Source organism: Microplitis demolitor, chromosome 4 (genome assembly GCF_026212275.2).
Source record: "Microplitis demolitor isolate Queensland-Clemson2020A chromosome 4, iyMicDemo2.1a, whole genome shotgun sequence".
In the NCBI taxonomy this organism is placed as follows: Eukaryota; Metazoa; Arthropoda; class Insecta; order Hymenoptera; family Braconidae; genus Microplitis; species Microplitis demolitor.
The window spans coordinates 3,480,286-3,499,682 of record NC_068548.1 but is presented as its reverse complement, the minus strand read 5'-3'; the positions used below and the strand labels follow the sequence as shown (position 1 = coordinate 3,499,682).

At 29.5% G+C, this 19,397-nt stretch overlaps 2 protein-coding genes across 2 annotated transcripts; both read right to left on the bottom strand.

The window, feature by feature from the left end:
- Nucleotides 1-1,778: 1,778 nt before the first annotated feature.
- On the bottom strand, nucleotides 1,779-3,089 carry LOC103574879 (uncharacterized). Its single transcript, XM_008554431.1, has 3 exons — nucleotides 2,992-3,089; nucleotides 2,295-2,465; nucleotides 1,779-2,170 (listed from the first exon to the last, which is right to left on the bottom strand). Exons 1-3 carry the CDS (start codon nucleotides 3,002-3,004, stop codon nucleotides 1,893-1,895), a joined length of 462 nt encoding a protein of 153 aa, XP_008552653.1. The 5' UTR covers nucleotides 3,005-3,089; the 3' UTR covers nucleotides 1,779-1,892.
- A 2,389-nt stretch (nucleotides 3,090-5,478) lies between these two features.
- On the bottom strand, nucleotides 5,479-18,291 carry LOC103574880 (WD repeat-containing protein 44). The gene is made up of 6 exons (XM_008554433.2): nucleotides 18,043-18,291; nucleotides 12,030-12,840; nucleotides 10,953-11,090; nucleotides 9,850-10,137; nucleotides 8,994-9,614; nucleotides 5,479-8,623 (listed from the first exon to the last, which is right to left on the bottom strand). Exons 1-6 carry the CDS (start codon nucleotides 18,108-18,110, stop codon nucleotides 7,505-7,507), a joined length of 3,045 nt encoding a protein of 1,014 aa, XP_008552655.1. The 5' UTR covers nucleotides 18,111-18,291; the 3' UTR covers nucleotides 5,479-7,504.
- Nucleotides 18,292-19,397: the final 1,106 nt, after the last annotated feature.

Genomic DNA, 19,397 nt, shown 5'->3' with positions numbered 1-19,397 from the left:
GCTCCAGAAATGAACCCTAATTGATCATTAATTGTAATAACCTATGATTATAATATTATCAATCATTTGTTGTAAGATAATAAATAACCTTTGATTATAAAAGTACTAATTGCAAGCAGTATATCATGTTGAATCACACTGTTAATTGCCTTAATTATTAGCCCTATTCTGTAGCAATTACCCCCAGATTACCTTACACTTTTTACTTCATCTCCAGCAGCAATTTTGACCCCTTTGCCCCACCATGTCCCACTTAAGCCCCACTACTGCCAGCATACAGTAGGGAGCCAACTATTTCTTCAAGTTTTTCATTGACCTTTCCAGTTTGACACCGTTTTGTCTCATTCTTAAAAGTTATATACCTTAATACTATCACATATATAAATATATATCTGTACTCTTAATCCCTCGTATATACCATTTATATATTATACAGCTGACACAAAACAAGTCTTGTCTTTATAAAAGAGACTATTACGTTCCATCACCTATGTAACATAACTGAACCATTCATCCTGTCATTCTGTGCCATAGTCAGTGTTCAACTATACTAAATACTTATATTCTATACTATTCGTGAAGAGCTAAGTGAACTTGACACGAATCGAGCGAGGTCGTAGATGCCTATGTCGATTAGTAAATACCGGAAATGCTTTTATGTTACTTGCGATTTTTTCTTTACTTTTTTTTTACATTTCAATAGAATTTTTTTAATCAATCACTCATGTCATTTTCTTTCTCGGACAGTACTTCGGCTAATGGAGAAATTTCAGTTCCATTTTGTTGTATTGACTATGTTTTAAATAATAGATGTACTAAGTCTGAACATAACATTTTTTAGGTATATATTTTGGTAAATTTTTAACCCTAACCTGCACTGTCTGTATGTGGGCAACTGAAAGTAAAGTGGACATCTGGTGGTCGGATTCGAAGACCGAAGTAGTTCTTTAGTAGGTAGAAGAAAAAAGTAAAAATGGCTGTGCCCATAAAATGAATTTTTGCTATACTACCTTCTATTAAACATTAAACATTAAAAAGATAGTGTATTGTGTGATAAGGGATGAAACAAGAAGATTTTAAACTAGAGTGAAGTTGGCTGCGAGGGCTAATATGTCAATAGGTGCATTCTTTGAATACACCTCTGAAATGTCTGTCTTTGGACACTTAATTCTATTTTATACAGAATAGTATCTAAAACGGAAAATAAGGATGTTCGAAATGAGTGTATACTCAAAAATAGGAAATGGCTCCGAAAAGGGTCAGTATTGAAAGAAACCAACTCGGTTGTTATAGTCTATGTAGTATAATTACCTTTATTATTGATAACGTTGATTTATGGTTGAATTCACGTGAATGACTAGTTTCTGCCTAGGCGGGTCTGAATTGCGATAAATTACCGTAATTTACTGTAAGTAGGACATTTCTATGGGAAAGTTGCCGCATTTGTGGTAATTTACAGGTTTTGCGGTAATTTACAGCAATATGCGGTGATGAACTGCATTTTACGGCGAATTATGGTAAAATAAAGCAATTTACTGTCATTTGCAACATTTTTATTGTGAACGCCATATATATTTCGTTTTTACAGTTTTTACAATGAAATATATTACGGTAAAATATAACAAACTTACCGCAATCTCACGGTAAACTACCGGGATTTTACCGAAAATTTATGGTAAAAAACACCGTAATTTTGTCGTACGTTTACTGTAAAATGCCGTAATTTTTCCGAACCACATTCGCGCAATAAATATGAGAGTAGAATTTATTAAAAAAAAAAAGTTATGCAAGCTTTTATTCCATCAATTTAATTAGCAAGTATATGTTATACAAAATAATTATTCCTGATATTTGATCGGAAAACATTGCGATGATAATTGATCATAAATGTATTAAGGGATCAAAACTTTTGCTCTGACTTTGAAACAACTGAGAACATTTCTATTATTATCAAATAACGAAAGTTTAACAACAAACTCAACATTCGGGACCGCTGCATCGATCACAGGCATACTCAGCTGATAAGTTCTGGTATCAAGTGCTTGCAGGGGAAATTTCTCATTATATGCGAGAGTGCTAATAGAATTCGTTTCGGGAATTGAGTACGGAAGGGTTATGAATCCAAAGGCAGTAAGTTTAGCTTCTGGTCTCAATGAGGTGGTGTAATTAACTAAACAGAAAAGAAAGTTATTTGTAAGTTATGCCCTTGCATGATATTAAAGTAAACAATGTACATTTTAATTTGGTACAAAGAAATAAAGTAAATGTACAATCGTTTGAATTAATTTGCTCACCTGCTGTAAAGTCCCAGTATGCATTGACATTAAACCCTTTGTAAAATAGACACGGTTCAATATCACAATTAACGACGTTCAAATTTTCAGGCATTGGTTCATTATTCTCGCAGGGCGTAAATTCTGTCAACTGGAGCGAAGCAGCCACGCAGAATGACACAATAACAAATGCTTCAGAATTAAAATTTTTTAAAATTATGAACAGATATAATTCAATTAATCTATTTATACTAATCTATACACAATAAACTTTAAAATAAGACATTTGAAAATTCATGCTAATAAAAGTATAGTCCACGATTACGATGTCAACATTGTAAATTTTACTGGAATTTTTTTTCCATACGTAATCGCGAGCTGAAATGTCCTATTTTATTTCCTTGGTGTGTAATGTACTATTTTTCTTACTAAAGAACAAAACACATTTGTTTCTGCCCGCTAACTGATTCTTAATTTACGCATTAGTCAATATTTGTCCGCGGTATAGACATTGGAACTTGGAATTTCAATGATGGTATCATAAAAATTATATTTTTATGCATATTGAACTATTATACTTGTAATTAAGCCGCTGTATGTTAGACAATTAATTAATTTTTCATCAAATAAATGAAGAATGAATTAAGAAGTGATTATTTACGTACAAGTATTAGCAATAACAATAATAATAATAATAATAATAATAAAATAGACATACCTTTAGTGATCATTTTTCGTTAATGTCTCAGAAGCCAACTGTGAATTCCTACGCCGATAGGTATTAATATATATTAAAAGTGATCTATATAGGGGGCTAAAGCTAATTTTAAAAACATCCAATTACCGCGTGAACAGTTTGTGACCATGGATTAGATAATTTATCAAATAATACAAAATACAATAAAACTTATCTGATTGATTTATTAGACGTTTCTCTGTTCGAAGCATAGGAAGTCTAAACTATTTCATCAAATTCTTTTGTCAAAAAACCTATTCAGTATCATTATTACTAAATTGATATCATTTCAATTAATACCTGAGGTAATAAAGCAATCATCGACTTTGAGCTTAATTACATTACTCATAGTAATCTATAATCTTTAATTTATATCTCAATATGTCATGATAATAATGTTTTTAGCAGAATGCTACATTAATTTCTCAAAACTTTACAATAAAAATCGTCTTTTCAAGCACATATTCGTTAATTTATATCAATATTTTATTACATCATTTTTCAATGGTCTTTTAAAGCATGATAGTCTTCCTTCATTTTTTATTATATTCGGTAATTGATTTATCACTTAAAGCCTCTATATATTGAAGATTTTTCAGCTGTATGTTTTTGTTCGATTAATATTCAAAAGTGAACTATGGGGTGTATGTTAATGATGTCTTTCACTTATTAGTTCTTTTTGACTGGATAAATACGATGCTACAAATTCATGAATCATTTTATAAATTAATATACACATATTATATATCATTCTCTGCTTTACAGATAACCAGCCCAAAGTTTGTAACATAACACTAAATTCTTGTATATTTATTTACATTTAATATTAAACGCATACGTCATCATGAAATAAATAATAAAATCGGATAGGAAATAAATAAAAAAAATGTATTTTGTGTATTTTGAAATTGTTTATTAATCTATATAAAATAAAATATATGTGAATGCATTAATTAAAATTATTGCAATCTCCATTATTTAATACACAGTAACAATTTATCCATTTTAATTAAAACCCACTTCTTTATTATATATCTTCACTTGATTGTTTACTTTGTTTTCGACTCAACAATAAATATTTATATTTATTGCTGCATATATTTATATTTTTTAGTCGGAGATTAACAACAATACTTTATTTTTTGTGCACGATGCTCGCGGAATGGCAAATATTTGTTTGTTTTTTTTTTTTTTAATTAAAAATTAATTAAATTAATCAATCAGTTAATTGATAATAGTTATATAGCTAAGCATTTGCTTGTTTAACATTAAAAATATATTTACAATTTTCATTTTTACACTCTTTTAATTTTTTATATCTCTTATAATATATATGTATATATATATTTATCTTTTATAATTTATTTTTAATAATTATCAATTTATATGATTTATCATCTCGAAATTCACCATATTAACTTATTATATTGAATATAGTTTTTTTTTAAATCTTATAATTTGTTTAATTTTTTCGCTCATTTTTTTCTATAATTATCTTTTTTTTTTTATTCTTAAATTTTATGATCATTATAATTTTATTGTAATTATTTACATTAGTGATTGGTAACACGGTGATATAATTAATCATAATTTCGATGAGTCAATGATAATAATAATGATATTTGTCTGATTAGGGAAAATAAGCTGCGATTGTAACAAAATAGTATATTAACGCATTGAGTAGAGTGTTTTCGACAATGAGTGTGATTGGTTAACGTACCGTTAAGCGAGTGTTGCCAACACACGAATGTCTTAATGAAATTTGTCTGTACATTATCGTTGGAGTTGACTTAACTATAGAATTTATTTTATGTGACTCAGATCTGAAGAATATTAAAATACAATTTTCTCTGATTGGTCAAGTGTCATTTAATGTGTATTAAAACACTTCTTTTTATATTAAATCATGAAATTTTAATTAAATAGACGGAGTATCCCTATTCAAGCCACTAACGAATCTATTACCCCTTCTTTTATAATACTTTGAATTTAGCTGCAATTTAACGTGACCAAGGTCTCTAGACTGCGCATGCGCACTTGATAATCAGCACACGCATGAGTAGACCAATGAAACAGCTGAATTTTATAACCTGACTTATTTCTGTTAATTGATACGAAATAACACCAAAGACGTTTTTTTAATCAGGAGTTTTGTTGAGTAAATAGTATTGAGCAACAAAAGATGACATAGTTATATCGAATTGACAACACTCATGTAAGGTTATATTGTCCACCTATGGCTCATATTTTCGAACATACACGTTCCGTGAAAATGCATCTTAACCTTAAACTCATTTTCAGATAGAAAAAATTAAATATGAGGAGATAAAATTTTCTTTCAACTCAGAAGTATTTTTCCATAATAACAATAGCCCTTATTACAATGGCAGCACTTTTTCCCTATAATTTTGTTTTTATTTTTGTGATCATCCAAAAATATTCACTACTTTTACATAATACGTCGTTTGCTTGTTTTTTTTTTTTTTTTTTTTTTTATGATCAGTTTAAAGTATTCGCATAATTTCATGATATTTTTATAAATTTTGATATATTATGGCATTGCTTCCTAATTAATCTATAAGATTTTTCTAACTATTTTCAAAAATGAATGTTATCTTAATTGAGTTCAATGTACTGTTAGAATGTCTTTCAGTTTTTATTTGTTTGTTTCTTTGTATAATTTTGTTTTGTAATTAATCACAAAAATGACTAATCAAAAAAATTTATAATTGACAAAAGTGTGGTAGAGTATCAGAAAATTTTCACTAGATAGATTTTTTCATTTTAATTATTATTATCATTATGACTTTAAAGTATTGTTTTATAAAATAGTTTAATTGTTTAATATAATGCAAAAATAGACGTTAATTTTTAATAAAAACAATCAAATAATTAGCTGTATTAAAAACTTTTTCAAATATCCCATATGACAATCTTATTTAAATCTTGCGTAAATTTGATCACTGGTGTTTTAATTGTATACGCCTTTGTTTAAGTGTAAATCTTGTTGCAGATATTTATAAAATGTTTTTAATTGCAAATCTTGTGCAGGAATTACAAGAAAACTGTGTTAGGTTCTATCTAAAGAATTATGCAAGCTAACACATGGCTTGACAAAATTACTTACACATTTCTTACGCAAAACTTGCGCCAGAAATTTCTTAAAGATACTCACGCATGGCTTGCGTCAGATTTGCTCAACAAGCGCTATATCTATGTCGTAAGTCAAAGGAAGGGCTAAAGTGACAGTTATATCGCGCATCTTGAGCAAATCTGGCGCAAGTCATGCGTGAGCATCTTTAAGAAATTTCTGGCGCAAGTTTTGCGCAGAAAATGCGTAAGAGATTTTATCCGAGCCATGTGTAAGATATCTGCAATATTATTCTGTACAATATCATGTGCAAGTCATACAAATATCTTGACTTTAAATCTTGCATTAATATCTTGTGACAGATTTATAGATATATAAAGATGTGAACGCGTAAGGATTCCCTGCAAGATTCTTAAGTAAAATTAATACAAGACTGCTACAAGATTGTCTTTTGTATGCCATCTTCTGCATGTCTATGAAGTATCTATTAAAAGATTTTACTGATTAGTGTCTTCACTAGCAACTTTTCATTAAATTTCTTATGTGGAATATTTTAGAAGAGTTTACAAATTATTTTAAGTGCAAATTTAAAATTTATTTTATCGGTTGCGTGAAAAGATATTAAATAATTATTTATCGATACGAATTATCTGTTTATTCACTGTCTAAATAAATCACTAATTTTTTTACAGATTTTCTCTAAAGAATCAAGGGTTCAAAAAATGCATATTTAATTCCCGACTAACGGTAACGTCTATTTTTGATTTAATCATCATACTTTCATCATTGATTGTTATTTTAAAAATTTCAAAACTTTTCAAAAAAAAAAAAATTAAAAAAATTTATATAGTAAAACGATTAATATAATTAAATCCAAAAAAATACTATCATCAAAAAAATAAAATATATAATTTATTGTTCAATTTATTAAACATCCTTATTGTCAATTGAATTGATTCACATTAATTTTTTTTTGTAATATGGTGTTTCCACTTTTTAATTATCTAATCATTTTTACAATTTTTAATGCATCTATTTATTATCTAATAAAGTGCTTTTTATTTTTTTCACATTAAATTTTTTTCAATATTTAAAAATATTCACAATTTTTAATATTAGATTCTTTTGTCTAGTAAATTTTCAACATGATTCAATGCAGTTTTATAATTACTGACATAAATAACAAAATTCTGTGTTATTGATTAAATAAAAAATATTTATTAATCAAAAATATATAACCTATATAAATATTGCAACTCAAAAAAGTTACCGACCGAGTTTTTACCGACCGCGAAATTCTGTTCTGCGGGTAAAGTAGAAAAATAATCGTTTGCTACAAAAAAAAATATTTTAATCCATTACAAATATATGAACTCACTTAAAAAAAAAAAGAGTATCTATAATTTATGCAAGCGCAGAAGCAGGAAGTGAACTATGCTTTGGTTTAGTTTTATTCAAAAAAACTTTAATACATCCATTAAAATCCGCACTAACAAGTACATGTCCACCACAGCCTTTGGTCCTTTGTTCAACAACTGGATCAACAACCGGTTTTTTATTATTTGACCCAGCGTTATTGTTATCATTATTACTATCATGACTATCGCACTTTTCTCTGGCTTCAATCTGTCTTATTATACTATCCGGGTTAGGTGCAAATACAGCACACGTGACAACAGCATTATGCGCTTTTATACCTTCCCAAAAATCATTGCGATCACGTCTAACACTTGAAAATTTCGAATAATCGTGGTGGGTTTTCCATATATAAATACACTGATTTTCCGAACCTGCGACAATATACTGCCCATCTGGACTAAAACTAGCTTTTATTTGACTACTTACATTAACATAACCCTTGTATTTACACGATAAATTGAGATCACGTAAATCATAAAGACGAATACGACTATCATTTGACGTAACTAGAATTTTATCTTCCCCGGGCATTGGCTCAATTCCGCTTATTTTACGACCACGTGCATTTTTACCACGTGTAGACCGCACATCTATTTGTGTATGATATTTTAACTGATCAGTATTATAAAATATACAACGGCCATCATAAGATCCGACAACAGCAAATTTGCCATTTTGACAAAAATTAGCAGCTGTTATTAATTTTGTGTTACCGTTAACTTCATTCCACACGGCGACTTTTTTATCCGGAATATTCCATAGTCGTAATTTACCGTCTAACGAGCCAGATAAGAAGTAACGATCATCACGAGGATGGAACACTATTGCAGTTACGAAATCAATGTGTTGAAAACAGCATAGACATTCTTTGCGAGATATGTGCCATAGACGAACTGTTTTATCCATTGAGGATGATAAAACAAAATAATTTTTTGACCATGATACATCCAACAGATCGGATGTATGTCCAGTGTATGTGCAGAAGGGTTTCGGCATAAATGGACTTTTTGTGCCTTCTACTTCACTTAGTGCACTGGCTATTATATTTGGATCTTCCATAGACTGTTGAGAGACCAATGACTCTTGGGACGGTGTTGGACTTACCTTTAATTATTTTTTTTTTTTTTTTAACAAATATAGTTTTACATATATGCAAGGTAATTTGAAATTATCTGGATGACCAGGCCAGTACAGAGAAATATTTTATCAAAATTTATAGATATGGATATCCTTAAATCTAGTAAAAAGAAGGGGTACTTCTACAATTTGAATTCTTGGAATTTTGAATTCGTCTCAGTAAATGTTAGAGAGACTCCACTGTATCACATAAAAGTTGCTCTCTCTGACAAATTATTTTAGTTTTCATGATAATTTCGAAACGAGTATTTTTACCAAATGCATCTCAATTAACCAGCATAGTCATCCTATTATAAAATAAAAAAAAAAAGGAAATAGTAACATTAAAAAATCTTACCTTCTCTGCATTGTATTTAGTGCGCATATCTTGAAAATATCTAAAAGCGTCTCTGAGTACCCATATCCTAAGAACACGATCTTGGCCAGCAGTAGCAAGTAATCGCCCGCAAGCTGAGAATTTCATGCACCAAACAGGACCTACATGTTCTCCGCTCAAGTCCTGGACATGCTGAAGATTCGAAAATTCATACGGTCCTTTGTGACTATTAGATGCTTTGAGTTTGATACACTGTGGCTCGCCAGGATAGACATCATCAACAATATCCATAACGTCTTCTTTGTGACGGGCATGAGACACTTCTTGTGCTATAGATTTAGCTTTGTCCATAGTCTTTCTTACAGTAGATCCCAAAAAGCGTTTAATCTTTTGGGTTTTTTTACGGACCCGTCCGACTGACACGTCTTCGTCTGGCGGTATCGATGACATCTTTGAATCGACACTTTCTTCATCGCTTTCTTTTTCTTTGTCAAGGCTTGAATTGCTAACATACTCAGAAGTCAAACGCATGATGTGCAATGACAAGGGATTCATACATTGAGGTAATTTATCTTCAGCTATACTTAAAGGCACGCGTTCTCCTGTATCCAAGTTCAATACTGTTACTTGTTCTAAGATCTCCTGAAAGTTTTTATTTACACAATTTACCATTTTTGTGAGGATTTATTCAAAGCCATACAATATTAGAAAAATAATTTAGAAAATCCAAAAGTGCACCCGCCTCAAACGCTAATGGTATTTTAAAAATTTGAATTACCCGCGTTTTTTTCATAGAAATTTCCATGGTTAATATACGGTAATAAAAGTAAAAAAAAAGAGTAAATAAGAGAAAAAGCATAAATATATCTAAACTTACCATATCTGTAAGACGTTTGCCAGAATCAGTTCTCGTTCTTACGAACATATTAAGTTGTTTGACCATATCCTGGTCACCAGCTGATTTACGTCGTTCCCGTGTACCTTGAAGACTACCTGGCAATCGGTGCTGGCCAAGTGAGTATCGACCAACGCTATTGCTCGATAAAGAACCCATCGGGCTACTAGATTTGTCACTAGATTGTAAGCTTATCAACTCAGCTTTCATTTTTTCCAAACGCTCTATTTCTTCTGCCGAAGGTCCTTCAGCTTTTGATTTATCCTCGTCCTATTTGATTATTGTGCGGCAATCGAAAAAAAATAAACTTATAGTTTATAGACCTACTATAGAATCTACTTCTTTAAATAGATTTATTTAAACAACATCTAATTGCCGTCATTCAAAAACAACTAATCTACCGAAATAATGGGCGCTTTCAAAAAAGTAACGAAATCACCTTTGCGGATCCGAGTTACGGTAATTTACCGCATTTCGTTGTAATTTACCATAAAAGATGGCATTTTTCCCGTATGCTTTTTTATTTTAATAGTTATTATAGTGCAATACTTCACTTTACAATAAAATACTGCAGGCTTTCTACAATTCTACGGTAAATTACCGTCGTCTTATCATAAATTTACGGTAAAAATGCCGTGATTTTGCAGTATAATACCATACGTTTACCTAAAATACCGTATTTTTACTATAGAATGTCTTATATTACTGTAATTTTTCCGAATACTGTAGATTACATCAAATTACGGTAATTCGGATCCGCCAGGGCATGTCGATGATAAATAATATAAATAAATCCAACGATAATAATAATGAAAAAAAATCTACAAAAGCTTTGATTTACTAAAAATAAAATATTTTAGCTGTAAAAAATGAATGAATTTATGATTTATATTTTACAAGGCTTTAACAAATGCTTTTTATTTATTTATTTTTTTTTTTTTTTTCTAATTTCTTTTTTCGCTTTTTTTTAAAAGACTGACCCGATATCGGTGACTATAAAATCCTCTCAGGGTCTCGAACGACTCGAGGCGACCTGGAATTTTATCATTTCTGAGGTAAAACACGATATTACTTGAGAAACTTGCCTGTGGCTTTACGACGTATTGTCCTTTTGTAGCAGATCTTATGTCCAATGAGTGTTCAAATTCACGAGTTATTGATTCAATTGTACTAGCTGGACTTGGCAGTGATGATGCAGGTACCGATCCCTCTGCTGTAGAAGGCTTTAAAAATATTTTTTTTTCATATCACCTGCATTAAAACCATAAGTTTCAATGCCTGTTTTGCTGATCGAAAGTCAATTTCAGATCAATGCGATTTGGCGGGTCAAAAATGATCAGTTTCTACCCTAGGGTTTTCTTGTTTCCTCTGTCTCAGAATCATACGTCATTCTAGCCAACGAAGATGACAATTTAATTTGCACATTCGCCATTGGTCTGAAATCGTCTCGCTTCACTTAGATCAGACATTGAAACTTAGCGACAATTCCGGTTCAAAAATTCTAATAGAATCTAATCAAAAGTACCGGACTGCATTGAAACCAATAGACTTCCATTGATTTTTATGAGATTTTCGGCATTTTTCAGTGTAGTCTATAGGAATATTTGAATAGTAACGCAGGTAATAATAAAAAGTATAAAGTAGGGTGACCAAAAAAAGACGAGTACTTTTTTTCGAGTCTCTTTTGAAAATTTGCTGGTTTACGATGTTTTAAGAAGCCTTTCCAAAAATCAGCTCGATTTTCAGCCAATTTTCATAAGAGACTCAAAAAAAAATAGTCGGTTTTTTTTGGTTCACCTTAGTATAAAGCGTAACATGAAATAAAATACGATTTCAGACTTCGTGATAGCAGCCTTCGCCTTTGGCTCGAACGGCCAATCTCACTCTCTGAAATAGTAATTTCCTTGCCACACAATATACCATTATTACAGAAAATAGCTTTTCATCATGATTTAGAGCGAACATACAACGAATGAACAATAACTCATTATCTAATACCTATGCTACACTTTTTAATCAATCTACTAATCAATAAATGATCTCGTAATAAAAAATGACCAATTACAGATCTAATAATCTAATTGATCAATAGAACAGATTTAAATCTAACTGTAAGCTATATCATTGATTAGGCAGAGAATAGAACTGAAATGAATACTTACAGCAAGATCGGTTGGTGTTTGTGGTTTAGATTTTTTCTTTCGTCTCGGTGGTGCGACTGGAGCAACTGCGGGTCCTTGCGTATCTGGATGATCAATCGATTTGCCACTAGATTTAGTGCTAGCAATGACATCTGGTTCTTGTAATCTGACATTAGCTTCGCAATGAGTATTAATAAATTCTTTTCGTCCATTGACAGTCGATGCGCAGTCTTGGACAATGTCACCCGATAGCGTCAGTACACTTGATGACTGTGATACTTTTTCAGAACCAGTATCTTCATCTTTACTGGGAATTGATGACATCGGGATATCACGTGTTAGTGGAATTGGACAGGAAACACCATGATGAAGAACACCAGAAACAGAATCAGGACCTCCGGCTAATATTCTACCGACTCTACCAAGTGATGTCATGCTTTGAAGACTCACGGTATCATGTTCGATAATACGAAATGGATGAGTAGTTTTTGCTGGTGCTGGATAGACACCTTCTATTGATGATGTCTGACTATCGGGAGGTGAATTATTTATCGGTATGTCATCATCTTCTGTTTGCATACGTTGACGTAGTTCACGAAAACGTCTTCGTCCCGTTAATTTATCAGATGTTTTTTCATCGTCATCTGTTTTGCTATTTGTAGATTTTGATTCGTCACTAGAATTTGGTGGTAAAGATGATGGTTGAGGTTGAGTTAGTTGTATTATAGGTTTTGGGTCCAGTGGTTTTACGAAAATATTATCATCGGACATCAAGGCGGTCGAAGGTTTTTCGAGATTACTAGCTGGTAGTGAGTCACGGCCATTGCTTTTTCTGTAAGTAATCAACATTTTTTTTATCAACATTTGCCTGCTAATTTTTTTAATAATGTTTGAAAATCCCGCCATTTATTAAACAGCCAATCAGCAATAGAATACAATTCTGAAGGGAAATGACTCGATATCTGTTACTATCAAGTTTTTAATCGAGGATTCAGGTTTAAAAAACTTTTTAGTGCTAATTTTCAAGAAAAACCATCCAACAATTTTTGAGAAATTTGAAAAAATACGACAAATAATAAAAAATTAAGTAAATATCGGGTACTGGGTAAACACTTATTTATACCATAGTTATTTTTTTTATTTAAAAACAAAATATACATTATTTACATTATTTGTATAATACAACTAAGTTATTTAACATAACCATTGTAAATAACCGAGTGTTTCTTATTTTCTCAAAGTGACTTGAGAACACTCAATTGAATTAAAATAACGAGGTTAGCCGTCACTGATCCAGCAAACTGTAAAAATTTTATGTAATTTAATGAAAAACTATATTCTATCCCACATGGAGAGAAAAGAATAGTTCTAATTACTATGTAGAATGGTAACTATTACTATGTTACATAGTAACGAGGATTTTTTAACGTCGAGAGTCACGGGAGAGTAATCTCCCCCATTCTACATGGTAACGTTGGCTATGCTAGCATAGGAATGATTACCATCCTACATTGATGAGAGAACTATGCAAATGGAAATGACTACAATGTTACCTAGCAACATTTACGATGTTTTATTTATTTTATATTTAGTAAATAAGATTATGAAAAAATAAATAACTCAAGTTACTTTAAATATATGTAGAAATTGAATTAATCTATTGAAATAATTAAAATATTGCTCACAATGAAAATCATTTTTTGATAAAAGATAAAGAATAATTTTAAAAATTATAATATTTAGTAATAAAACATTTATTTACTTGGTTTGTTTACTTCGTTGTCTTATATATATTTATTAAACTGTAATGGCAGCTATTCAAGCATGGAACTGAGTAGGATTCTACATAGCCCTGATTCCCATGCTAGATAGCGATTTTTACCATTTCACTTGTTTCAATGTAACACAGTAATCATTACCAGAAAAATGGTAATGAATGCTATTCTACAGAGCATTATTTACCATTTTACAGAAAATGAGTCTGGTTACTATGTAGAATGGTAATCATTACTATTCTTTTCTCTCCGTGCAAATAATGAAAACTACTCGAAAAACATTTTACATTCACTTACATCTCGTATAAATGAATATCCTAAATCAACAAGTCCGCATGGTGAAAATTTAAGATGATTTTGCATCATTTGAATTGAAAATAACTGAATTTCATTACGTAATTTGTTATCTTGCATATTTAACTCGAGTCTGTGAATTATTTTACCAGTTCGCTTCCACTTAAATGATAAATATTTATTACTCAAATTATAAATAATATGATTAAGTGATAAAACCAATATATGTTTTAATGATATAAATACCTCGCTTATTGTTTTAGCGCAAGTATAATTTATAAAAAAAAATTTAATAACAGTGTTTGCAATCCAAATTAAGAACACAGAAACTTCAAATAATTTTTCATTATTCTCAGTTTTATTACTGAGTAATACCAAATACAAATAATACAAATGCGTAAGAATTAAAACAAATGATGACACCAGCATCATAACTATTTGAAATCCAAATATATTTGTTATTTTTTGACACAGTATCGTTAATTCTAAATGGATGCTCCTGTAAAACAAAACTTCTTTATTTTTTGTCGTTAACAAAAAATCGCGAAATGGAAATTCAAAAATACAGAAAAAAAGAAAAAGAATTACTTGAAAATTTGGAGAATATTGTTAATATCTTGTGATGAGATTCTCTGTGCAATGAAATTAATTCTCATGGATTTATTTTTATTTTGTTGACAAATATTTGACCAAGAATTATGAATAGATGTATTCGTATTTTGAATTTTAACAATATCAAAAAATACTTTATTTACACTCTGAAATAATATTCTCATGTGTCGTATCAGCAAACCATAATTTAAGTCTATTATGAAGTTGGTATTTAATGGATGCTGAAGAACCAATGTCAGTGATATATTTGTTAGTATATTCATATCATCTAATGACCATATTATTGTCGTTAAATTGAGTACAAATGAACTTACAATCCAGTAAACAGTCCATATTACATTAAAGTTAAAAGCATGTTTATTATTCACTGATATTCCGAGGCACTCGAGTGTTTTTTCAACTTTTATGCTCCTTGAGATTAATTTCTGTGTTTTCTATCGACAAAAAGTTATTTGATCATAAATGCATAATATACTATTTGTTAGTTCAATAAATAAAAGAATTGCTATTCCAATGAACTGAATATCCCATGTAACAATTTCCGTAACAAGTTGCTAGTAAAGACACTGATCACTAAAATCTTTTAATAGATACTTCATAGACATGCAGAAGATGGCATACAAAAGACAATCTTGTAGCAGTCTTGTGTTAATTTTACGTAAGAATCTTGCAGGGAATCCTTACGCGTTCACATCTTTATATATCTATAAATCTGTCACAAGATATTAATGCAAGATTTAAAGTCAAGATATTTGTATGACTTGCAAATGATATTGTACGGAATAATATTGCAGATATCTTACACATGGCTCGGATAAAATCTCTTACGCATTTCCTGCGCAAAACTTGCGCCAGAAATTTCTTAAAGATGCTCACGCATGACTTGCGCCAGATTTGCTCAAGATGCGCGATATAACTGTCACTTTTCCCCTTCTTTTGACTTACGACATAGATATAGCGCTTGTTGAGCAAATCTGACGCAAGCCATGCGTGAGTATCTTTAAGAAATTTCTGGCGCAAGTTTTGCGCAAGAAATGTGTAAGTAATTTTGTCAAGTCATGTGATAGCTTGCATAATTCTTTAGATAGAACCTAACACAGTTTTCTTGTAATTCCTGCACAAGATTTGCAATTAAAAACATTTTATAAATATCTGCAACAAGATTTACACTTAAACAAAGGCGTAGACAATTAAAACACCAGTGATCAAATTAACGCAAGATTTAAATAAGATTGTTATATGGGATATTTTGAATATTATTATACTGCACACAAGGTTTCTTTATTAAAATTTTAATAATAAAATCACTACTTACTTTTTTATAAAACCAACTAATAACATCATTAGCAATAAATATAAAAATATTTATGAAAATAACAATCAAGTATATTTTATCACCATTTGAAAACCATGGTGCGGTAATAAAATACCAAAGTGCGTAACTCAAGGATACTATATAAATAATATGTAGAATAATGGAATACAGAACCGTTTGGATAAATTCAAAATTATTAACCGGATACTGTATCAGCCTATGGCCAAATACCCAATTAAATATTAAAACTGGCAATAACGCTTCTGTTAAATTTTTCGGTCGCCATATTTTAAACATCATTACTCAGTAAAAATGCATTAATTTAAATAGACAGCCTACATTCAAAATGTCAATTATACTCGATTTGGTATCGCTAATGGATCTATTTATAATAGTAAATGTAAACTGCTGTTATTATCTTATTTTATGTGCCGCTGCAGAGATTAATGCATTATGATTATTGATAATATCACATAATTGCATTAAAATTATACAGCCACGAATGTGAAAAATTGCGCGTGATAATTTGCATGTATAGATGGATGATAGCACAATATAAAAGTATAAAGTAATACTGTTTCTAGGGGTTTTTGTGACATAGTCACAGTGGGGCAAAATGGTTTTCGGGAATTTTTCAATTAAAGATCTTTTGTACATAGAAATGATATCGATACTTTTTTACTATTTAATTTAATCATTTTTCAATGTGTAAATCACCCAACTGTTCAAGTTTGACATCTTTGGAGGGTTAAATTTACCTTTGCAAATCGGACAATAATATTTTTAGCAATATTAAATCATCGGAAATATTTATTTAATTCAAAATAAAATGGTATAAGTCAGTTCAATAAATGATCAATCATTGTCGTTAGATGAAACTTTATTTTATTATTTGTCAATGTTCATGAGTTTTTTTTATTTATTAAATGAATAATTTTTTACTTTTTATCTTAAATCTATATTTTTATATAACTTACTTTGTAATAAAATATAAATAAACTTTCCATTTTCACTGGAATAAAGTTCATAAATAAGAACGATTTATAGAATATTAATAAAATATTAATCAAGTACGCAAATAATAAATATAGTGAAACTTATTAGTTCAATACTTGTGTATACTTTTAATGTTTTTGGTTTTTTAACTTATCAATATGCATGTTAATAGCTTGAAGATCCTGACGATTGGTTTCTACTAAGACTTTTTTTTCTAACAGCCTTTTTAATTCCAACTGCTTTATTTTTTCGCTATTGGGATCTATTTTTGCTAATTTTTTTTCAAAACGGTATTACAATCGCACTCGCGCCGCGCCACTTTTTCAACAGTTTTGACAGAAAAAAAAATTTATCGGATTTTTTCAGTAAAAAAAAAAAAAAAGTAAAAATTTTTCCAGCTTTGTAACGAAAGTCCCTGACTTTTCCCCGATTTTTCCAGTATATTTATAATTTCGACATGTTAGGTTTTTCAGAAATGTGGCCACCATACGATTATTTTCCTGCTTTTTTAATTTGATATTTTACTATTTTTGAATTGACCCCGTACTACTTGTATCTGCTATTAGTTTCCATATTATTATTATTATCAAGACTTGATAAACAGATCAAAATTTAATATCAAAATGTTATTAAAAAATATGCAAAATCTTAAATAAATTTCTAAATCTTCTTAAAATTTTTATATGCATATTTTCAAATTAAATTTTGATACGAATTTCTAAAGAAATTTTCATTTTAATATAAAAATTAGTGTACTTTTAATAGAAGTCTTATTCAAGTACTAAAAAATTTTCAAATTTTATCGCGGGAAAAAAAATATTTAAAACTGTTTTATTTTCAAATGCTAAAATAAATATTATGACAGCAACAATCGATAATAAAGTTTTCATGACATCATAGTTGGTGGAAAAAATTTCGATACAATCATGTCATAAATAAAAATAAAAATTCACTCATCCACATGAATAAACATCAATAAGCACTAATTTCAATAATAAACCAACAAACTAATTATGAAATTTAAATAAACAAATAAAAATACCTTGAGCTACGATTAAAACTGTCATCTTCAGCATCAAAAAATTCTTCAGAATCACTGCTCCCCGACATTCTAAACTCACCCTCAAAAAATCACCATCCCCAATAAAATCATAAACTCGTCACTTATTTATAATACAACAAATAATTCACCTAATTATTATTATCAACGAAAAAATTTTAAATTAAAAAAGCTATTGTCAAAAATGGTTATAAAAAAAAAAAATTTCAATCAACCAAGCACTCAATGATGTCCGAGTAATTTTATAACCTTGAAGAAATTTAAGCTGGCGCTATCTAGTAACGATTGCCGCTACTTTTTGAATTATTTTAGTACCAGTTTTTTAATTTCTATTTGGCGCCAAAATTCAAACTGTAAATTTGAATTACCGTAAAAAGGGTTAACTTAAAATTTTTTGAATTGAAAAAATTTCTAATTCATGAATGATAAAATTATTCTGATAAACTGATAACTTTTATCTAAAAATATAAATTTTATTAATTAATTTAAAAAAATTACTTACAATTGACATCAATTGGGAACTCCCGTTAAACGAAACTTTGAAAATAAATTTCTCCAAAATCTTCATGTCAATTTTATAATTCAAATTTTCAAATTTTTTAGGCTAAAATTTATTCAAAAAATTTCACTCAACTTCTAATTAATAGCAACTGTAAGTAATTTTTTTAAAATTCTATATCTTGGCGAAATTACTACATTGTCTTTTATTTAATTAAAGTTTCAATTTTTTTTAAAGCAACTCAGTGCGATTCTTTAAATATTTTTCTTTACAATTTATTATATAAGTGTGAATGCAGCAGATGTTAGAGAAATTTAAAATCATTAATAAGCAAAGTAAATAATTAACAAAAAAAATTCAAAAAATGCGCAATTAAAAAATTAACAAGTGCATTTTTTATAAATATTTTTTTGAAAATTATTTATAATTTTAAATTTGTCTAATGCCTGCTACATTCAAACTCATAAAAAAATTCAAAAATTATCAGACAACTCAATAAAAAGTCAAAATTCCCGCCTTTGATCCACAAATGAAATCACCCTAAAATTCCTCTCTCCTATTGGTTAAAAAATCAGTAGCTTATTTCCATGGAACTTTAATAAAAAAAAATGACTGTAGTTTAAAGGTTTAAATAAAAAAAAAACATCACCAAAAGCGCCACTGGTATCTGCCGCAATTCCACCATCAACCAATAAAATAAAAGATTTAGCAAAGAGATCAGTACATTGGCGGATAAATATAATACCCATACTTTTTATTTTAAAATATCTTTAGCCTCCGTATCGTTGGTTATTTTTTAACTTTTGCGTTGTGTATTGTCCCGTAGTAGGTACATAGT